The following is a 24,413-nucleotide window of genomic DNA, read 5'->3' on the forward strand; positions in this document are numbered from 1 at the left end:
GGTGTAGAGTTAGGTTATTTATTTGGCTTTTTTCTTGTTTCTTAATGTAAGCCTGTAATGCTATGAATCTTCCCCTTAGCACTGCTTTTACAGTGTCCCATAGGTTTTGGGTTGTTGTGTTTTCATTTTCATTCATTTCTATACATAATTTGATTTCTTTTTTGATTTCTTCTATGATTTGTTGGTTATTCAGAAGCGTGTTATTTAGCCTCCATATGTTTGAATTTTTAACAAATTTTTTCCTGTAATTGAGATCTAATCTTACTGCACTTTTATCCCTTCCCTCTTGAACCTGCCTCCCACTCCTTGGCTATTTATCTTGAGATTTTATTTATAAATACCCCAGTTTATAATTTCCTAGACTTTAGAAGGAAAATAAACAATGCTGTGAGTTTCTCTTATGTATAAACCATGGATACAAATGCCTGCTCCTTTGCAAACACTTCTAAGTGTGTTTTACTTATGAGAGCACTTGACACGATACATCAGGCCAAAAGCATTCCACGTTCCCCTTGGAGGGAATGCCTCTGTCAAGAAGCCACCGACATATCCAAGGGATTCACTGCTCCATTCACTGGGGTGGTCTTACAGAAGAGTCAGCTCAAATCCCAGCACTGCTACTGCATTCAGTAGGGGCTGTCTAGTTGGAAAAAACCCATCAGGACCACTTAGATGAGAATCTGGCAAGAGCAGCAACCCCTGGATCCTGGTCAGCTGTGCCCAGTACTGTTTAACACACATACCATCCTTCCTTCCTCATGGACCAGTAGGCAGCAACACTCACTCCTAAAATACAAACTTCAGGCTTATGCGCTACGGAAGACCAAACTCTTCTAGAGTTTGTGGGCCAGAGAGTAGAAAAAGGGCAGGAGAGGAAGGGAGGTGAAAGCGGTAGGCATTTGTATCCTGGGAGGGAGGACAATTAGAGAAGCAGGAGCTGCCACCAGATCCCCACACCCAGAAAGTTCTCTCTTAACTGCCTCCTAAATCCTGAGCCTCTCTGGCCCTACTCTGCCCTCCCTGCATGTGGCCACTTTGGAAAAAAGTCAAGATGGCGCCTGTCTCTTAAGGGGGTTTCTCTGGGAATATCTTCCACTGAGAGCAGACCCAGGCCCACGAAAGACTGAGTCTCACACTCCCAGGCATCTGCTGAGAACACAGCCTGTCCCAGCAGAACCTGGTCCTGCCTGCTCATCAAGTGGGCTGAGGAGGCCACACAAGCACTCAAGTGCGTTCTCTTAGCACTCACTTTCAATCCTGCCCATTAAATTCTCAGGACACGGGGGTAGTGGTCTGGTCCCCTCACTTCTTAGAACTGTCTTCTCTGTCGGTGCCACATTTCTATGCTTCAGGAATAGGGGCATTGCCCAATTTTGGAGAGAAATGAGCTGGAAAATCTTCGACAAGCTGTTACTTCAATGCCTGCTCTCCTTGCCTTTCTGCACAAAGCCATTTTGGTCCAGTCATCAGAGTCATCTGGATGAGGGGCAGCAGGTCTCATAAAGAAAGGCTGAACAAGAAAATGGGAACTCACTTTTCATCCTCACAATTTCTACCTGGATTTGTGGAACAGAACAGTTATTCCTATACTAAAGATTAAGAACTCAGAAAGAGATTTTTCCAGGTTCAGATTTAGAAGTGAATCGAGCACACACAGGGCTTGGTCTGAATGCTAGATGACTTTGCTAGATGACTTCTGACATCTCTGCCAATGCTGACTCTCTAACACCACCAGCCAACAATACTTGCTTCTAATCTCTTTTATTCCACCTACGAGGCCAAGGCTCCCACATAAACACTCCAGAAGCTACTTCTAAGTAAAGTTCTCAGATTCCTTTTCCTCAACTATAATTACAGCCATAGATCCCGCTGGAGGGGCGCCTGCTAAATGCCAAGACCCGTGACAGCCTGCCTGGGAGGCATCACCATTGCCATTTTCCAGATGGAGAAACTAAGGCTCGGTGAACTGGGTGACGTACTCAAGGACACAGTTAGCAAAAATTCTAGTTGCCATTTATCAAGCACTTACAGTGTGCTAGACACTAGGCAACGTGATCTGTGTGCATTATCTTATCTAACTGTCATAAGTACACTCTGTCTCTCTCCAGAGGCTGTGTGACTCCTGTGACACCTCACAGCTTCTCCTAAAGCAAAGAGGGGCTGTTGATGGAGACTCTAGCATTACCTCACAGCTCACCTGAGCATCTGATGGGTAACTGCATACAATGGGCCTAACAGAGGTAGTTGCCCCCAAACATGTCTTTCCCTGTTGTAACATCTTTTGCCCTCCGAGGCTGCCTTTGATGTTTACCCAGGGTCATCAACATGAAATTGTTAGGAGCAGAAAAAAGGGCAGTTTGAGACCACCTGCCACCTTAGCAATGAAGAGGGACCAATCTGGGCCAGAAGACAGACTCAGAAACAGCTAACCCTGTGGATTCTTTAGTTGAAAGCAGCCACCTGATCATTATTATTATTACCATCCTCATACCTTGATAAGGTATTAAAAATTAACTAATGTACACTAATGATGATATTAATAACAGCATGACCAGACAGTATAATTCATCACATTATGGAATAATATTACTGGAATTCATCGTATTATGAAAACCATACCTCTAATAACCTTTAAAATAATTTCAAAGGGAAGATCAAGGCAAGAGAGTAAACAGTCTGATCACACTTAATCAGTAAATTATTAAACTTCCTTGACCTATTTTGGGGTCACTTCTCTGACCCTGAGGTCAGCTTCTTTCCTTCCCGTTTGTATGTTGATGTGTTGGTGCTATGGGCTGGGAACTTTCCAGCTCTCTGCTTCCTGCCCAACTGTACTTGGGGTCCTGTCATTTTCAGTAAATAATAGTGCCACACACCCCTGATTGAAGATGCTGCCCATCCCCTAAACACAAGCTCTTAACTGTCCACCCGAGGCCCACTTTGGCAGAAAAATTATAAGTCTCTTCTCAGACGCAAAGAAACAGGAGTTCCAAGACAAATTATTTTTCTTCCAGACACATTTGTAAAAATTGCCCGAGCTCCACTGACAAGTGATGGAGTAACCAAGGTTACTCGGGTAGAAGAGACAGCTGAGGTGAGAAGGAGGGGGTGCCTGATGGATTACCCCCTGGAAAAGAAACCCCACAGTTTCCTGACTCACAAAGAGCGTAAGAACAGGACGCTGGGGCAGGGACGCAGGGGTTCACCACACTTGACAGGGGGCTGAATAGATGCTTCTTAGATCCCAACAGTATGCTCCTCAAGGGGGACAAAATGATGGGGATACTTCAGTACCACCTCCTGGAATTCGGTGCTGCTGAGAAAACAAACATTTCCCAGAGAATTCACACACTATTTCTCTCTAGGGTCCTGTGATTTCTCCTTATACCCCACTCCAAAGCCACACGTAAGAGTACTAGCAACCATAGCAATGCAGGAAGCCCCCGACATACGGGTAAGTTCCATTCTAAGAGACGGCAAGTCCAATTCATTCGAAAATCCAACAGAGTTAGCCTCGGTACCTAACACATTCGGCTATACAGTCCTGTCCTGTAATAAGTTTATAATACTTTCCACACAAATAATACATAAAAAGCAAACACAAAAAATAAAGAAAACATTTTTAATCTTACAGTACAGTACCTTGAAAAGTGCAGTAGTACCAGCTGCATCACTGCTGCTGTTATGCTGCTTCTAGACATCCTGGACTTGAAATAAAGATATTGTACTACTGTACTCTACACAGTAATGTACACAAAAGGACAACCACTTGGAGAGGATTCACGCATGTGACAATGTATGTGGACACAGGCACTAACTTATGTGATTGGACGTGTGAATGCATGTTTACATCTTTGAAAGTTTGCGACCTGAAGGTTCATATGTAGGGGACTCACTGTATATATAACATCTATAGCCTTGCTGTGAATTTATAAATGGAACAGAGACATTTTAAGAAGACTAAGAAAATGAGAAGGAAATGGATAACAATCATCTCAGCAAAATGCCGTCTTTGGTGAGGATGTCCTTAAAGACATGTTTGGGTCTAAGTGGTGAGTTGCTCTGGTGTTGCCCAACAACTGATTCCTCCCTGAGTCTGGAAGACAGAGGGTAAGTGGCACTCAGGAGGACTGCTGACAGATAAAACATGTTCAAAACAACCAGCCAGGCTGGGTATCTGCAACCTGTGGCCAGTTATCCCAGGCAGACCCTCTGATCAATACGCAGGCCAGGACTGATCCCAGAGACCTGAATGAAACTGCAGGGCTGGTTAAGTGTTTCCATGAACACTTCTTTCCACTCCTTCTCATATCTCCTGACACCCTCTTTCCCTATGGGTAGTCCTTCCAGCTGTCTGAAGATCTCACTTCAGAACTCAATGTTGCATCTCTTTAAATCAGCCCATGTAGTCCCCCAGCTCCTGCAACTAATATCTCCTTTCTTGTTTTTCTTAAACTTGTTGCTTTTCAGGTCTGTCTTCTCCACTAGACTGTCAGACCCACAAAAAGAAGCACTATATTCTTCCTATTCACCTTTAAGTTCCTAAAATCTCACATAGATGCATCAAGATGACACCGTATAAATATTTCAGGTGATGAAAGAATGAATTGGAAAGTGCCTAGAACTGGGTGTCTGGGGACTTCCATTCAGATCCCAGCTCGGTCGTTAACTAAATACTCAGCTTCATGTCTGGGGCTCAGCTGCATCATCTGTCAAGTAAGAAAACCACCCCGATGAGAAGCCAATCCCCCCCCACCATGCCATGCTCAGTACAGCCTGTGGGTCCACAGAGGATACTCAGAGGCTTTGGGGAGGAGGCCTCCCACTCCCTCCTCAGACAGAGCCACCCTGCTTTCACTTATTTATGAATTAAGCTCTCAAATAAGACTTTGTATGCAGAGTGCGTTTTCCAACCAGGACAAAGCTTTACAACTATAGTAGATAACTGTACAGCCCTTTTCTGCTAGATTCCCCCAACCTAATAACCAGGTTCTTTCCCTCAACACTTGGTCCCTGTCCCCCTCTGCAGACTCATCACCCTCAGTCCCCAGAGCTGCCCATAGACTATCCCAGCTGTTCCCTTTCATCTGCCTGAGACCATCCTTTCCCATTCTCTTCTGCCTGGGACAGCCCAGCTCACCCTTCAAGACGCAGTTCAAAAGCCTCCTCACTTCGTCTCCACTTCCCCAGCCACCAAAGAACCATGCTCCCCAAGAACCACGCTCCCCGCACTGGGCTCCCAGAGCACCTCATATATACTCTATAGATTAAACACCAGCTGTGTGGAATCATCTCTTTATTAAACCATTTCCCGACTAGAATATAGACATTTCAAGGTCAGGAGAGCTGCCTTATTTACCGTTTAAGAGCTGCGTTACTTACCGATATCTGATAGGATATCACCACAGTGCCTGACTTAGTAGGCACTAAAGGAAGGAAATTAGGATGTCTGAAGTTGTTCAGGAAATTAGTAAGTCCACTGATAAGTAGATTAGTGAATTAGTCAATAAGTTCAACTACACGGTAATGGGAAAACCTCTCTTTATCTGAGTAGGGTAATTGGCATTCAAGTGTAAATAATCACTAGATTTAATCTTTCTAGGAGGAAGTACACTTTTAAAAAGGACTTATTTGTCTGATGGCTCTCTTTGGTGGAAGGAAGAGGGAAACGTATTTCTTGAGTGGAGAACGTCTTCTCTAACTTTTACCTACTGTCAGCTGGACCTCTCTCCTTTACACCCTCCTAGGGTGGAGAATCTTTGCCTCCTGGTTCTATGCCTCCTGGAACTAGAGAACCAGCACAGGTTTTAAGTGACAGGATGACATTATATGGGGAGGAACATGAATGATTGTTGTGGGTAGTGCTGTCTTCGGCACAAGTTTAGAAAGTTCAATATTGTTTGTAGACTCTCTGGGAGCATCTAATTGAAGGTTGGTCTGTTACACCTATATATGTCATAGCAAAGCTCAAAAGAAATTCACATTGAAAGGAACCAAATTTTTCTGAACTTCAAATCACATATCACTTGGAGTATACACAGAGGGATTGACAGTGAATGTTTCAAAGATGAAAGCTTTTGGTAACTTGTCCCAAGCCTCATTTCAATGTGTAATTCCTAATTTTCACTGGGTTTCAGTCTGGTAGTTAGTCAATTTAACCAAAAATAGTTCTAGATATAGAAATAAATCAGATCATTAGGGACACTACAAAATAAGAACAGGGGGAGGGGTTCCCAGGAGGCAAATGGTAAAGAATCTGCCTGCAATGCAGGAGACAAGGGTTCAATCCCTGTGTCAGGAAGTTCTCCTGGAGAAGGAAATGGCAACCAGTATTCTTGCCTGGAAAATCCCATAGACAGAGGAGCCTAGCAGGCTACAGTCCATGCGGTCATAAAGAGTCGGACACAACTAAGCAACTAAATGACAACAATGAGTGTTTACAATATACTTAAAAGGCAGATAACCAAAAAGGGTATCAGAGTTGCAGGATGTGAGGAATAAATCACTCCTGTTCTCTTTAGTCCCACTGAAATGAAGCCACTGTATTGCTCAAGGACTTGCCTCTCTGAACAGCTCTAAAGGGAACACTTCCATCGTGTCTGCAGCACACACTCTCTCGATGGCCATCTGCACCCTGACATTGTACTCATATTGATTTTCCCCGCTACACGGTTATACTTCTGGAATCAATATGCCTCTCCCTCTCCAATCACTTGATAAATAGCCAAGGAATGCAAAGTCACTTTGATAACAGCATAAGGCAAATATGATTAGGAGGGTAACTCTGGGGCAATAAATTTTTGAAATGAGTTGCTAAATTGAGTAGAGATTATTTATAAACTTATCTCTCATTTAGAATAGTGAGTCTGCATCTTGGTTCACCAAATCAATTTTAGGTGATAAATATTCTGCAATTCTTTTTCTACTATTCTGCAATGCAAACTAGCGATAATGTTACCTTCCTATGCACTAACTTTAAAAAAAATCACCTCTGTATGGTAGACAAAGGAAAGGATAGTAATTTCTCATAAAAATAATATTTCAGCATATGAACGCTGGGGCATAACCACTGTGAATGCAGCTGCTACAAATGCACACTCACATACGTGTGCTGTTTGGCGCTCAAAGACCATGAGTATTGAGCTGCTGCTGATGTGGCTTTCCCAAGTGGCAACCAACTCCTAGTAAATTTCAAGCAAAACAAATTACAACTGTCCCTTAATTTACCCAATTGTTACATCCCTGAATAATGTAAAACCATGCAAACAAAAAATGCTTTGTGCAATGAAGATAGATTCAAGCTCAGAAATTACAAACATGTTGTGTCTTACATGAATGTCCACTGGGACCTTTGGAATCAGGCTCAGACGGTAAAATGTCTGTCTACAATGCGGGAGATCTGGGTTTGATCCCTGGGTCGGGAAGATTCCCTGGAGAAGGAAATGGCAACCCACTCCGGTACTCTTGCCTAGAAAATTCCATGGACAGAAGAGCCTGGTGTCCATGGGGTCGCAAAGAGTTGGACATGACTGAGTGACTTCACTTTCACTTTCAAGAGAACAATGCATCATCCTGTGGGACAGTCCCACACACTACAAAATGTCTAAGAGCCCAGGCTTTTGCCCATTTAATGCCAGGAGGGCCCACAATAATCATGTGAACCATAGACACCCTCACAGAATACCAAAACTCCCCCTAGGAGGCAGTACAACCTTGCAAGACTACTGGCTTGCAGTTTTTCCTACAGGGCTTTCCCCATTAACACAAATGATTAAGAGTTGATTCTAGGTGTAAAACCAAAGAACGACAGCACTACAAGGGAGCATGAAGCTCCTCTACCTGACCCTTTAGTTTTACCCACGTGAGATAAGTAACTTGCCTTTGAATACTCAGTGACCACCTAATCTAGGATTAAAAAAAAATGGCATCCTTTTCCATGGTTTTTATTTCTTATTGAAATTAGAAAGACACCCTTGAATGTGTCTCTTACACATGAGATAGTTGGGGGAGGGGGTAGTAGAAATATTGACAACATTTTCCAGTTCTTTTTTCCAGGATACTGGAGTTGAAATCATTCACTCCTCATCACTGAGTTTCCCTGGGTACATTCTATATAAAATGTGTGCTCAGTCATGTCTGACTATGCGACCCTATGGACTGTAGCCCACCAGGCTATTCTGTCCATGGAATTCCCCAGGCAAGAATATTAGAGTGGGTTTCCATGCCCTCCTCCAGGGGATCTTCGTGACCAGGGATAGAATCCACGTCTCTTGCATTGGCAGGTGGGTTCTTTACCACTGAGCCACCAGTGAAGCCCTTCAGTCAGTTCAGTTCAGTTCAGTCGCTCAGTCGTGTCTGACTCTTTGAGACCCCATGAATCGCAGCACGCCAGGCCTCCCTGTCCACCACCAACTCCCGGAATTGACTCAAACCCATGTCCATCGAGTCGGTGATGCCATCCAACCATCTTATCCTCTGTCATCCCCTTCTCCTCCTGTCCCCAGTCCCTCCCAGCATCAGGGTCTTTTCCAATGAGTCAACTCTTTGCATGAGGTGGCCAAAGAATTGGAGTTTCAGCTTCAGCATCAGTCGTTCCAATGAACACCCAGGACTGATCTCCTTTAGGATGGACTGGTTGGATCTCCTTGCGGTCCAAGGGACTCTCAAGAGTCTTCTCCAACACCACAGTTCAAAAGCATCAATTTTTCGGCACTCAGCTTTCTTTATAGTCCAACTCTCACATCCATACACGACGACTGGAAAAACCATAGCCTTGACCAGACGGACCTTTGTTGGCAAAGTAATGTCTCTGCTTTTAAATATGCTATCTAGGTTGGTCATAACTTTCCTTCCAAGGAGTAAGCATCTTTTAATTTCATGGCTGCAGTGAAACCCTTAGCGCCCACTAAAAGCTTGGATTCCTGCATGCAAATAAACCAGAAGGTTTCAAAAATAAAATACTTTACAACATGTTCAAAATGAAAGTGTGTCCCAAAGAATGATATCTGGGAGCAGAAACTATCCCACGTGATTAGTGGCTAATTGATTTTCCCACTGTTCTCCCCAAACCCCAGTCATCAAGATCCAAGCATGTTTGGGGGAAATACGTAACTAAGATTCCATATGCTCCTACACCGCGCACCACACAGGGCCCATTCCTCTGACCCAGGAGAGCAAGGGACAGGCAGGTCCCTTCACAAGACCTAAGGAAGACTTGGCTCTTTGCTAATCACCCTTGGCCAGTGACTTGAGTGTTTTCTAACTTAATTTGGCAGATCAAATATTAAGGAAAAAATGTTTGATTGCCCAAACTGCACAATATTGGCTCTCCAAGTTAAATCTGTAATCAAACTGATGCCCATTTCAAAAGTATCACTTGGAAAAATCCTATTTATAAGCCTTGTACATTATCAGGTGGTGAAGAAGGATGAAGAAAAGAAGCTCACAGAGTATAAGAATTACTGGGTAAAGCTGTGCATCCTGCACTAAAGAGACTTAAATCATTTCCCTCCCAATTCCTTACACTGCAGTTAAAGAGACACCTACTCAACGTGCAAACTCAACTCCCTTCAGGAGATGAGAACACGTAAGTTATACCAGTTCCCCTAGCAACCAAGAAAATATCATCAGGTCCTCACATTCTATACTTTCCTCCTAGAGTTCCTCAGGCTGTCCTTCCGAGACCACTTCCTCTTAATTTTAGACTCACTCTAACAATTTAAACATCAGGTGTTAGAAGCAGCAATTTAGAAAAGGAGGAGGTCAGACTGCTCCAGGTAAGTCCCACGAGAGTAACGAAAAAATGACTGACAGTCTGACCTCCAAGGAGATGGAAAGCTATTTTACAAAGTGGAAGGAAGGGGGCTGATATAGAAACTCAAAATAATAACAGCCTAGGCCATTCAAGGTAGGGACGAACAGCTTTGCTGGCCTTGAGAGCATCTCCATAATACAGAACAGTATAGTAACTAATGTGAAAGGAAACGACGCTTAATATATTTTGTAGCAGAATTCCATAGAAAAATAGAATCCTAGGTGGAAAGAGTAGGAAGATCCTAAAGAGAGCATCCCAGCCTAACTCCTTTACCTTACAAGGAAGGAAACACGTAAAGGGGTGCACAGGTTCAAGGCAGAGTTGAGACAAAGAGGGCACCCCAGCTGTCCAGGGCTCCTTCCCTACAGAGGCGCCGACCCTGCCGCCACCGAGGGGAAGGAAGGGAGAGTGCATCACATGTAGTCATGCATTGTGTGGCTGCTTCTGACATCTCTGCTTTTGCATCCTTGCATTGATTTTACTCTCTTCCAAAGGAGAAGAAACTTGCTCTCTTCAGTCACAAAAGAATGAACGATTTTTCCCTGATTTGTGATGAGAACCGCAGGGCTGGCCCTGAACAAAATAGGGACTGAAAGTAACGTTTACTTTGCATTCCCCTCTCCCTCTATCTCCCATTCCTGGTGGGTCTCCTCCAAACTGGTGCACGGCTGTCCTCCCACCTGGTACCCCACCCATTGGCCCCAAATCTAGAGTTTCTAGTACAATGTAGAATATTCTCCCAACTTCCAGAAGTTTGATATACTCCCAGCCTCTTTCTAATTTAATTTCTAATTCTATAAAACAAACAAAATGAGGCAATATACCAGTGTTTCTCAAATATAAATGGCAAGCTTATTAAAATGCATATTCCTGGTCTCCGTCTCCTGAAATCACAACTCAATAGACAACTCTGATCGCTTCTTGGTCTTCTGGCTAAGATCAAGTGTAATAGATGACTCTGGTTGAAGTGTCGCACCAGACCCACTTTGGAAAACGTCTGGCTTCTGCCTGCCTCTCCAGCCTCATCTCCTCCCAGTCCCCCAATGCACATCCCCTTCCACCCAAAACTTCATACAGTCTCTCCCCACCATGCCTATGCCTCACAGTCCACTTCTGAGTCCAATTAATTCCTCCACACACCTCAGAACCAGCTGATGTGCACGTCTCAACTCTGCTCTCTGTGTTCCTATGTGTCTTTGCATTGTTGAGCTCATACAGCCTACAAAGTGTGGGGATTTCCCAGCATGGCTCCTGAAGGCAAGGCCCTGCCTCACTTGTCTTCTTTCTATTCCCAGCATTTGGCATCTTGCCAAGCACATAGGAGACAGTCTAAAAGTGTTCATTAGATTATCTTTTGCATGTGCAAATTTCCTAGTTAATAACTAGTCATTTATTTATATTTGCATTTTTAATTAACCCCCCATCCCATATAGGACAGGATTTTCAAAGATTGCTCCAGGTATCACCCTTAAATGAGGAACACATTTTGTAACAAATAAAAATGAAGAGAGAAGAATGCTAACATAATCTAACCTTGGTGACATCAGTTGTATGGTCATAATGAATTAGACCCAAGTTTACTCAGGATATCTGACACCTAAGGAACAACAACAGAGACACATACAATAAATGGGAGTTTTTCTAATAAAGAAGATCAGTTTCTAATTGTTCCTTAGAATTAGGTCTGGCATTCAGGTTTAGACTTTTTTCAGAAGTAAAGTTGGAAGACATCAGAACTGGCTTTGAATTGATTCGTTTACATAAAACTTTGCGTACTTGTTCTAAGACCCCAGAGATGTCCAGGATTATCTATCCCAGATAGTTAGCCACCAAAAGGTTAGCTCATCTCCTGAAATCCATCTTTCATGTGTGTGTCCCATGCAGGCGTCTGTTATGCAGAGTTTGGAGTCCGCGTCCCCAAGACCACAGGGTCAGCGTACACCTACAGCTACGTCACTGTCGGGGAGTTTGTGGCATTTTTCATCGGCTGGAACCTGATCCTGGAGTACCTGATTGGCACCGCGGCCGGCGCCAGCGCCCTGAGCAGCATGTTTGACTCACTGGCCAACCACACCATCAGCCGCTGGATGGTGGATAGCGTGGGAACCCTCAACGGCCTGGGTGAGACTGCCACAGCCTCTAACTCCAACGTGCAAACTCACTGAGCCAAATAAAGGGGCTCCTCTTCCAGGATGCAATTTGGCAAAAAGTACCAAGGGCCTTAATATATCTTTTTTTTGCCAAATAATGGATGAATGAATCTGTCCTAAGGAAACTATTCTAATTTCCATAAAAGGTTTATATGAAAAAATGTTCATCACCACCTTATTTATGATAACAAAAAATTAGAAACTGTTTAAGTATTCTACATTGGAGCAACTGATTAAGGAAACTATGGCAGTGTATGAGATAGCTAGCAATTAAAAGGATGACCAGGAAGGCTATTGTAAGAGCGTGGAATGTTTTTAATGCAATGGTGTAAGACAGAGGACACAAACTGTATATGCTTCACATTAATAACTGTATAAAAATATGAGTAATTTGGAAAAAGAACTATGAGGAACTTCTCTGATGGGTTCTTTAGAAGATTTTTTAAAATTTATCCTAAATCAGCATGCATTAATTTTTAAATAAGAGAATCTATTTAAAAGAAACAAAATGAATGGGTATAACAAAATGAGTGAACACTAAATAACCAGCTCATGTAACAAATACCTTGAGACTTCAGGTCTGAGCCCCACCTTCCATTCTTATATCGGACTATCCCTTCACAATCAAGGGAAGCTAAACTGTAGTGGAGGAGACTTCGGAAGTCTTGCCCCAAAAAATCCAGGGACTAATTCAGTGGCTGCATGCAAGTCATTGGCGCCCCTATCTCAGAAGAGCTGACCAAAATGCTGAGCACCAAGATACCATGAGAAAATTTTAAAAATATGAAGACAACATCTTCTCAGGATACTGATTTCATAGAATTTTAGGTCTGAAAGGGTCCTCCAAAATCAGGTAGCCCAAAATTTTCACTTTACAGATGAGGTTCAGAGAAAGGAGACATTTGCCCACGGCCACACAGCTGGTTCCAGGTCAGAGTTGAGCTGAAATCCAGGAGGCTGACTGCTGAAGCAGTGCCACTGTCCCTCTATAGAGGGCAGGAGTCCACTGGCCAACAGACAAGAACAAAGAGGCGGGGAGAGTTCCCCAGCCATCTTCTTTGCAATCACACAAATGGAAAGAACACCCTTCTTCCAATAATTGTCAAAGACACACATTTTTTAATTTGCTAATAAAGAGATTGCTGGAAGGAAATGGAATATTTATGGGCTATAAAGTAAACAACAATGAAGATAAAATCATTCAAATAACATGTTAGATCCGTGTATACATTTGAATGTCCTTGGACAGTCCTGACTTCGGATGTTCCATGCCATGGCTCCAGAGGAACTGCTGTAGTTGTCATATTATAGATCCCAATTTTTGGTCCAGGATATCAGGTCATCTCACCTATATACCAAAACCTTCCTATTTGCATCTAGACACGTGTGGACCACACACACACAGTCCCTTCTCCCTCCACAACACACTGACCACCCTTCTCTAAGCTGAGTGCAGATACACTGGGTGGGCCTGGACAATATTATTAATTCACGTCTCATCCCTCTAGGGAAAGGAGAACAATCATACCCCGACCTTCTGGCTTTGGTGATCGCAATTATTGTCACCATCATCGTCGCACTGGGGGTGAAGAATTCTGTGGGCTTCAACAATGTACTCAATGTGTTGAACCTGGCCGTGTGGGTATTCATCATGATTGCAGGCTTCTTCTTCATCAATGGGAAATACTGGGCTGAGGGCCAATTCTTGCCCTATGGCTGGTCAGGGGTAAGTTCATTCCTAAATCCCTGTGGGTGTACCTGCTGCATGCTCTGCCTACTACCCTATGGCCAGTTTGAGACATGAGTTAAAGGAAATGCTGCTTGTCCCATAACCTTCATGGCACTCTCTTCATCACCTTTTATCTGAATTTCATCAGAATGTTCTGAAGAAATGGTTCTTTTTTATTTAGCTGTTTCACAAACATTTCTTGAGTTCCTATGTTATATGGAAAATGGTAATAGATTTGAAGTTTTGCTCACTTGCAATATGCCTAATTCTGCATATATCTCATTTAATCTTCCTGCAATGCAGGAGACTGAGATTCTATCCCTGGGTCGGGAAGATTCCCTGGAGAAGGAAATGGTTACCCCCTCCAGTATTCTTTCCTGAAGAATTCCACGGACAGAGGAGCCTGGCGTCAGTCCGTGGGGTCACAAAGAGTCAGACATGACTGAAAGACTAACATTCACTCAATAACCTTGCAAGGAGGATATTTATATTCTAGTCTTACAGATGAAAAAACTCAACACTCAGAGAGGTCAGATGACTAGATACTAAGCCCATAGCATAAGTGCCCAAGTTAGGAGCCAAAGACAGGACTGTCTGATTCCAAAGCCTGCACATGAACAGCTCAGTCCTATAGAATCTCTCTATAGGACTGTTCAGTTCAGACCAGTTGGTAAATAGACAAGCAGTAAACGAGGCCCGAACAGTGGGCAGGCAAGGAAGGGATGAGCATTGCTTCGGTATGGAACTAAGAAAGGAACAGTTCTCAAATCTAAACTCAATGTTTGATCCAAGGTGGAGAGTCCTGCTGGGATCTGAGAGCAGGGAAGCCTACTGGTGTGGTCTGGGGGATTGACAAAAGAGTTAGCTGGACCAAGAGGACATCTTCAGATCTCATCCCAGTGATCTGATGGTGTGGTTTATGCTAAAGAAAGGTGGAAAGGTCTGAGCGGCAAATTCTTTATACTGACAAGTGCTCGTTCCAAGTCACACCTGAATTCTTCCTCTATATGACTAAAAATGCCACCTCTACGGATTTACTGGTAAAATTCACTCTCCCATTCTTCTTTTTTTCAAACTGTAGAACATAAATCTGAGACGTTCGAGCTAAAGGGATCTTAGAGGCCCCCTGGTCCCACCCTCTCCCTTAACAGATAAAGAAACCGAGGCCAGAAGACAAGCCTGCCCAGCATCAGTGACAGAAGGCCAGGATTCCACCAGATTTCCTTTTGTAGTCTTTGCTTACATTGGCTTTCCAGGGACCAGAAATCTCTCTTGGAGAGCACTCAAAATAACTTCTGTGTATTCTAAACCATGCCACGCTGTTCAGCAAAGAGAAATAAGCAAGGAAACAATTTAAGCCAAGGTTTCTAGTCTTCTGCTTATCAGTAAGAATTCTGCAGAGCCACAGATTTCATCCCTCCCACTTGAGGTGAATAAATCCTCAAACTGGTTAAAACCAGAAGAAGAGACAAAAAAACACTGTTGACCCCATTCTGGATCCCCAAGTCTATATTTTCTTATGATACAAATTGTTCCCTTCCTATCATATAAGAAAACAACAAATGATAATAGTGACAAAGAAAGAATGTTTTCCCAGAACTCAACTGCATTTTCATCATAACACATGAAAATGTTCTCACCATTTTCTTAACAATGTAAGAAATTACTGGGTCATGGACTTACTGTAAGGCTTTGGCCAACAATTAACTTCTGTGCTTTCTGGTTTTCTCATCTATCAGGTGGTAAAACTAATTGCACCAACTGTTTGCAAAAAGATAATAAAACCTTACACTTTTTAAGTCCACATTGTATAATTAGTAACAATGAAGGAAGGAGCTAGAATCTACCCACTACCTTCTGGGTGCCCAGCACGTGCTCTATGAATATTATCTCACTCTTATAACAAAACTTTGAGGCAGGTGCCGCTATCCCCAACTTACAGATGGAGAACTCAAGGCTTGGAGAAGCTGAGTAACTTGCCGGAAGCCACTTAGCTAGTCAGTGCCAGGACTAAAATTCCCGCCCAGGTGTTTGACTCCAAAGCCCCTTCCACTACATCGAGTACCTTGTGTATGATCCCTGCCTTCTGAGTCTTCTTAACACTTCCTTTAAGCTTCACAAAGACTGGGAGTCAGCTGGGAGGAGCATTAAGATGGGAGGATAGTTAAGCCTGGGGCTTCCCAGGTGGTGCTAGTGGTAAAGAACCCTCCTGCCAATGCAGGAGACATAAGAGACTCAGACTCAATCCCTGGAGAGGGGCATATAACCCACTCCAGTATCCTTGTCTGGAGAATCCCATGGACAGAAGAACCTGGCAGGCTACAGTCTGTGGGGTCACAAAGAGTCAGACCTTACTGAGCGACTGAGCACAAGCAAAGTTAAGATCACAGGTCTAGACCATAGTAGAGTGAAATTCAACTCCAGTCCTGGAGGAGTCAAAGTCCTTATTCACTCCACTGCCCCCAGGACCTCACGCATGGGACCAACTGTCTTTTTTTGCACCTTTGGCCACTGACCTCACTCCAACCCAAACCTACTACCTGGAGTAGGCTGGTCGTTGGTCACCAAAAAAGCCTGACTGGGATTTTGGGTTTTTCGCTGTGAGTCCTCTTTCCCTGCAGGAAATTCAAATATGTGTCCTGGTGGCTGTGCCTAAAAACATCAGCTGAGCACAGAGGACAGCCCAGCGTGAAGATGATGATGACTCATCCTCTCTGCCTGGCCTTGGATTTCTGCATCGTACATCTCCTCCCCAGCCCACTGCCTGGACCTGTTCTTTCTTGACTTTGGTTTTAGGTCACTTTTCCAGTCCAGCAAAGCCATTCTGAATATACATGGTATTTTTTGAGATCTGACACCTTCTCATGAGCATGTCATCCACCAAGTGAATAAACACACTCCCTATTCTGTTCTCTAATGACTGTCAGCAAAATCAAGTTGCCTACTTGCCAACTGCATGAACTTCCTCACTCATTAGGGAAAATTCGACCCCCACCCCTGGCCAAAAAAAAAAAAAATCTGATGAAATTTGTTAGTCACTCAGGCATATCCAGCTCTTGGCAACCCCATGGACTGTAGCCTGCCAGGCTCCTCTGTCCATGGACTTTTCCAGGCAAGAATACTGGAGTGGGTTGCCATTTCCTTCTCAAGGGGATCTTCCTGACCCAGGAATTGAACCTGGGTCTCCTGCACAGCAGGCAGATTCTTTACCATCTGAGCCACAAAGGAAGCCCACCTCTGACAAGGGGACTGACAAGTTCAGAGTACCAATCCACTTTCTTCTTCAATCCCTATAGGTAAGACGGAATGGAGGACATCATTGTGGAGGGAATGATTTAAAGGGATACTGTTACATGACTTAAAACACAACTCTCAAGGACTTCTAAAGGGTTAATGAACAATCCATCCTCTGGCCATGGACCCCTCAGAAGCCTAGTCTTTTCCTGTTTCAAACACTTCCTTCCAAAGAAAATAGCATAAGGAATGGTTTACTCACTTACGGGTTCTGGGTCAAATGCTTCTTTGGTCTTGAAGAGCTTAAGAACAACAAACATTTTTTCCCTATATCAAGTAACTGCTGGCCCTCAGCTGAACCCCCACTTCCATCTGCAATTCCTCAGCCCCTGAACATTGTTGGATGCGTATTCACTGTATGTTATTTGTTCTCGATGCTATCTTATGGTTTCTCTTTAACCAAATAAAACATTCTACCAGCACAAATAGCTCCCAGGAAAATGGTTCAGAGCAAGTATTTGTGGGGAATGCTGACAGTCTCCAAAAAGAGGAAAAGCTGTTTTCCATGTCTCCACATTTGAATCCACTTGCTGGAACCTATTAGCACATTCCACTGTCGCAGTGGACAGGCTACTAACAGATCTGGAGCAAGAGGGTGGTAGGAAATGCCGCTAAAGTTGGAGTTTTGTCTTGTTACTTTGAGAGTGAATTACACAAAGGTGCCTAATTATCTCGTGGGCATATCTAAAGTAGAATAGGGAGAGCCTAACACCTCTCAAATATCAGCAAGGCACAGGGATCCCAGCTTTTAGGGATCCCTGAAGTTGAGTAGCAGGCCAGCAATGACATTCTTTTGTCAGCTAATTAAGCAACAGTCCTCCAGCAACTGAGGCAGGTGCTGCTGCCCCACAAAGCTCCGGAGAGGGAAAGACTGACCTGCATCATCTGGCTGAGCAGCTTTACCAAGTTGACCTTGGAAAATAATTTCCAGTGACATCATCAAATTAAAAAGTCAATACTGGTTTTTACTTATGTAAGACATTAAAGGAAGGTTAGGATAAAGTCCTGATGAAGGCAGAAACATGTATACAGACACACACACATGCTTCACCCACTCACTTAATTCACAGATGCTCACCCCTGGGTACCAAACACATTCTTTCAAGCATGGAAGCATATCCTAATTGTAAATACCAGAGGCTCGATCTGAAATCTGGGTAGAGTGAAGTAGAAAGCAGTTGTAGTGGTTTTGGGGTAGAGACACACCCATAGAGTTTCATTTCATGGCTTTTTTGTATTTATCGACCAGGGATTATTTGCTTGAAAGTCAAAAAAAAAAAAAAAAAAAAAAAACCTCATTCAAATTAATTCATGTAAAAAGGTGACCCTATTTGTTAACTGTATTATCTTCTCTTAAATAATCTGTTTATTTAATCTATATCTTGTTAGGCCAGAGTCTGTTTGATCCTGGCAGGTGTGCTGGTTTTCCATTTGCCCACACTCTCCCAGATCACCTCTCTACTCCTCCTGCTCTGTTCTGTGCTCCAGAAGACCCCCTGCTGGTGGCTTCCTGTTAGGTTTAGCCAATATCAATCAGGAGATCAGAAGCGGAGAAGAGAACAGGCCAGGGTATTTCTTCCTCACTTCCTCTCAGCCTCGACCCCTAGAGTCCCTTCATCGAAATCATTCCATTTGAACAATTTGAGTTAAATTTCATGGGCTTCCCATCACAGTAGAACCTCCAGATGGCCTACTTTTGATCTGTTGAGTCTTTCTTCAATCATAACTGCTTTCTAGTTCTACACATGCAAATTGGGGCTAACAGACATTTTCTTTGCAAACTTAATCTCTCTTTTCCCAACTAACCTAGTTCCCATAGTTAATTTTCTGGTATCTAATCATTATCAGTAATTGTCATTCATGCTTTCACTCATTTGGGAAACAGTATCATCTGTTGGTGATGAACAGGGAGGCCTGGCGTGATGCGATTCATGGGGTCGCAAAGAGTCGGACATGGCTGAGCAACTGAACTGAACTGAACTGAGCATCTGTGTTTTACAAATGATATTCAGTTCAGTTCAGTTGCTCAGTTGTGTCCAACTCAGTGACCCCATGGACTGCAGCACACCAGGCTTCCCTATCCATACCAACCCCCGGAGCTTGCTCAAATTCATGTCCATCAAGTTGGTGATGCCATCCAACCATTTCATCCTCTGTTCATCCCCTTCTCCTACTGCCTTCACTCTTTCCCAGCATCAGGGTCTTTTCCAATGAGTCAGTTCTTCACATCAGGTGGCCAAAGTATTGGAGCTTCAGCTTCAGCATCAGTCCTTCCAATGAATATTCAGGACTGCTTTCCTTTAGGATTGACTGGTTTGATCTCCTTGCAGTCCAAGCGACTCTCAAGAGTCATCTCCAACACCACAGTTCAAAAGCATCAATTCTTTAGCGCTCAACTTTCTTTATAGTCCAACTCTCACATCCATACATGACTACTGGAAAAACCATAGGTTTGACTATATGGACCTTTGTTGGTAAAATGGTGTCTCTGCTTTGTAATAATGTAGGTATTTGCTAATCTCAATCAATTTGTTATCACAATCAAGGTAGCATTTCTGGTCTTGCAGTGTCCTCTAAGCCCCTAACCCCAGGAGGTCATGCTCAGAGTACTTTTTGCATATGACTGTATCCATATCACCGGGGGATCGGGATGGGGAACATATGTAAATCCATGGCTGATTCATGTCAATGTATGGCAAAAACCACTACAATGTTGTAAGGTAATTAGCCTCCAACTAATAAAAATAAATGGGAAAAAATAAATAAATAAATACAGAGGAAAAAAAATATGAATCAAGTTCTAAAAGAAAAATGAGGAGGAAGAAGAGGGGGAATTTATTTGTGTCCTTGGTTTCAACTGTTCTAGAAAAACTTACAATAGTAATAAAAATACTACTGATAAGAGCAATATTTATTAAGCACCTACCCAAGTGTGGTAAAGAATCTGCCTGCCAAAGCAGGAAATACAAAAGACTAGGGTTTGATCCCCGGGTTGGGAAGATCCCCTGGAGAAGGAAATGGCAACCCACTCCAGTACTCTTGCCTGGAGAATCTCATGGACAGAGGAGCCTGGCGGGCTACACCCCATGGGGCCACTCAGAGAGTTGGACATGACTGAGTAACTGAGCATATATTCTACAACTGTGGTGGACTATCTCATTTAATCCTTGTAACAATCCAATGAGCTAAATACTATTTTTATTTCCATTTAAGTGATAAAGAAAATGAAGCCCCATAGGGTTAGGAATTTGTTCTATGTCACCAAGCTGGTTCTTGGCAGAACCAAGCAAGGTATGACAGGCTATAGAATCTGCACTCCTAACCAAGTCCTATCCCACCCATACGCACGACTCTGAGATTCCCCCTGGAGCCTACAGTGCACCTCTCCTCCAACAACTATATGATTCATTCTTCAAAACTGGAAAGTGTTGCTCCAAGATACCTATACCTTGGAGGTATCTTCCACTGAGCCTTCTCTTTCAGTTAGCCCTCCCTTTGTCCTCAGTTAATCTTCTTTTTTTTTTTTTTGAAAGCCATTTTATTTTATTTTTTTTTATTTTACAGTGGGTTTTGTCATACATTGATATGAATCAGCCATAGAGTTACACGAATTCCCCATCCCGGTCTCCCATCCTTCTTATGGAATGGTTTAGACCTCTCACTTTTTTTTTTTTGTAAATTAATTTATTTTAATTGGAAGCTAATTACTTTATAATATTGTAGTGGTTTTTACCATACATTCACATGAATCAGCCATGGGTGTACATGTGTCCCCCATCCTGAACCCCCGTCCCACCTCCCCCCACCATTCCATCCCCCAGGGTCATCCCAGTGCACCAGCCCTGAGCGCCCTGTCTCATGCATTGAACCTGGACTGGCGATCTTTTCCATATATGGTAATATACATGTTTCAATGTTAGTCTCTCAAATCATCCCACCCTCACCTTCTCCCACAGAGTCCAAAAGTCTGTTCTTGACATCTGTGTCTCTTTTGCTGTCTCGCATATAGGGTCATCATTACCATCCTTCTAAATTCCATATATATGCATTAGTATACTGTATTGGTGTTTTTCTTTCTGACTTACTTCACTCTGTATAAGAGGCTCCAGTTTCATCCACCTCATTAGAATTGATTCAAATGCATTCTTTTTAATAGCTGGGTAATATTCTATTGTGTATATGTACCACAGCTTTCTTATCCATTCATTCATCTGCTGACAGACATCTAGGTTGCTTCCATGTCCTAGCTATTGTAAACAGTGCTGCGATGAACAGTGGGGTACATGTGTCTCTTTTACCTTTTTCCAGGGTAGCTTGGCCCTGAATTCTCACTTAGGACCTTCCCACCCTCCTATCCTCAGCAGGGAGCTCTTCCAGTATCTAAGACCATCCAGCACTGATCACTCCAAGTGTGTATGGCACTGTAGCCCTGGGACGTCCTAATTAGGATTGATTGCATCATCAGACTGATTGTCATAAAATGTCACTGTATGATTTATAAGAGGGGTGTGTGTGTGTGTGTGTGTGTGTGTGTGTGTGTGTGTGTGTGTGCGCGTGTGTATGGAAAGAAAGATGTTAAAGGAAGAGAAAGCAGGACCTGTTTTTCTGGAAGCTGTCTTAAAGCGAGGCCTTCCTGGATTGGGGCAACTTGGTGAGCCTGAAATTCCAGCATCCATCTGTCCTTGAACACCAGAAACATTTTTTAGACAAGTGAAAACAAGTACATTTCCAAACCTGTGAACCTCCATGTACCATGAGGTAAGATCTCTTTGATCTCCTCGTCTGGAGGCAAAAGACACTTTCCACGCCCTGAAATGCAGAACTCTGCTGGAGTGAAAGTGGGAGTTATCTCCTCTCCCAGACAGTAGCCCCCTGGTGACAACTGCTTGTATGGAAGTTCTTTCTACTAGAATAGATCAGGAGTTCTTAGATTCTTGTGTGTGCAGTAGACTCCTTGGCAGTCTGGTGAAGCAGATAAAGCTCCTTTGGGATTCTATTTGTATTGTATATAAACTGTGTTTATAAATGAATAACCCAATTACATAGAAGTTCGAAAGAAACCAATTACAGTTAACCTATCAACAATAGCAGTTTGAATCAGGCTGTTACACCTTGTTTTTTTTCCAAAAGTAAATACCATGGTACTACGTCAGTGAGTGGTTAGCTCACTCTCTGGACATGGACCACAGACATGGAGGGATCAAGTACACGAGGAACCATGGACACAGAGGGCCAGTATAAGTTATACTTGAATTTTCTGCTGTGCTGGGGTCAGCATCCCTAATCTCCACGTTGTTCAAGGGTCAACTGTAAATTGAAATACAGTTACAAAAACATTTTTAAATTGTGATATAACCATGGGCTTCTTTATTAGAGCTTTAAATATTAATATGTATGTCTAGTAACTAACATAAATTGCAAGTAGCAATGAGCACAAATGGTATTTCAAGATCTCTGCAACAACTAATATGATTGGGAAAATATCTGATTGGTGACAAATATCACAATCCTGTTAGTTTGTCATCTATACTCATAATGAAAAGAAATGATAACATTCAACAGAAGGGTAAGGAAAATAAAGATTTATTTTTCTTATCAAAATTCTCAGACTCTCCTGAATTGCATGGAACCCAGAATAAGAGCCCCCAATTAGAGAACTGAAGCATTAGAGCCCTAATGGGAGAGACTAGAGAAGAGACTCATTTTATAGATGAGCAAATGCTGCTTCTGAAAGTTTGAGACCATCTTCCATTTTGTGATGTACTTTGTAGGTTCTACTTCTTAGTATTATGCCTTTTACTTACTGAGAAGTCAGTCAGAAAGGTAAGAGTGGAAATTTAGGAACAGGTATCTGCTTGGCACATTTTTAGAATTTCATCCTTTTCAAACCAAATATGGACGAAAAGGAAAAACTGGCCCTGTCTCCAATGAGCCCTAGAGTTTACATGGTGTCAAATGCATTTACCCCATACACAGAAAATCTAGAAACATCTCTTTCATCTTCCCCTAAAAGGATATCCCCAAGCATTTCTTACTTTCAGCTGGTAATGAGAATGCTAAGGTGGGAAAACAGAATTTAAACTTTGAAAAATTCTTTGGAAGAAAGTTACATGCTCCTCAATGGAGGATTTTCACTGACATCTTGACCCATCAAATTACAACCATCTTTGGAATCACATAGGCTCCTGTCAGACAGACATCCAGCAGACGTCACTGGATACCACCTCCCCAGCTTCACCCTGCCTCACTCTTCATCCCTTCCCCGGCCATGTAGCCCAACCAGGCTGCTCAAACCCCCAAAAGTGGTTCTCCCTTTCTTTCCACGGAAGACAAGAGTCTACCTGAAAAATCTAAAAATGCTTTCTATCATTTAACATCTGGAAGATACCCTGAAAATGATATACCAGGGTCACTAGTAGTAATTTGAGCAGGAGAATTTGTGCAACTGCATCTGAGACCCCTACTAAATACCACAAGTGCCCACTCCATGTCCCTGTATCAGTCACAAGTACCTACCCACATTTCCAAACATTTCCTAGGGGTTGTCACACAGCCCCTGGTCATGGTTGAGAACCACTAATGAAAATAAAGAACAAAGAACTTAATGAGTTCCCCCCAAGACATAGGGTTAGCCAACTTACTGATTTACTTATAAGCTCACTTACTCCCAAAAATGATTTCAATGTGTTGAATGAACCTAATTTTTATTTGGGCATAATTCTTCTTATCTTCATTTTATACATGAAGAAATTTCCCAGTATCACGCAGCTAGTAGAAGTCAGAACTCAAGCCTTTAGCACAAGTTCTACCATGTTACCCCCTCTACCACTCCGTAATGTCTGCTGACCATTGGGCAATTAAGGGGACCACGTGTCAGGCGCTGGTGATCCATTGACACTCTAAGTATTTCCAATGTCTTCATCTCTATAGGTGCTGCAAGGAGCAGCCACATGCTTCTATGCTTTCATTGGCTTCGACATCATCGCCACCACTGGAGAGGAAGCCAAGAATCCCAACACATCCATCCCTTATGCTATCACCGCCTCCCTGGTCATCTGCCTGACAGCATATGTATCCGTAAGTAACAAAGGCTTATTATGGCAGCTTCCACATGGACTTTTCATATTTGACCTTAAAATGTGGCTCTGGGACTGGGTTTCCTTCTGTCAGGAAGTAATCCTTCACTTGTGCATTTGTGGTGTTTGTACGCATATGTTCATGTTGCTTCCTCTTTTAACATGAGCTCAAACTCACCCCACCTACTGATGACAGGGAGAAAATCAAGGTTCCAAGCTGGACACAGGAGAAGCCCCAGGCCCTCACTTGGGCCGTGGCTCACATCCCTGCTCCGCCCTATGCACAGGCTCTCGGCATCCCGGCATCCGGTGCCGGGAGTGGGGGTGGTGGGGGGAGCGTGCAGGGAGTG

General features: G+C 43.1%; 1 protein-coding gene across 1 annotated transcript in view; it reads left to right on the forward strand.

Annotated features, from left to right (window-relative positions):
- SLC7A14 (solute carrier family 7 member 14) overlaps positions 1 to 24,413 on the forward strand; it is a 55,376-nt gene that overhangs the window by 12,335 nt on the left and 18,628 nt on the right. The window contains exons 2-4 of the mRNA XM_065943319.1: positions 11,699 to 11,935; positions 13,473 to 13,690; positions 23,918 to 24,064. Coding sequence (XP_065799391.1) covers positions 11,699 to 11,935; positions 13,473 to 13,690; positions 23,918 to 24,064 — 602 coding nt within the window. The remainder of the gene's footprint in view (positions 1 to 11,698; positions 11,936 to 13,472; positions 13,691 to 23,917; positions 24,065 to 24,413) is intronic.

This window comes from Muntiacus reevesi, chromosome 8 (genome assembly GCF_963930625.1).
Source record: "Muntiacus reevesi chromosome 8, mMunRee1.1, whole genome shotgun sequence".
Lineage (NCBI taxonomy): Eukaryota > Metazoa > Chordata > Mammalia > Artiodactyla > Cervidae > Muntiacus > Muntiacus reevesi.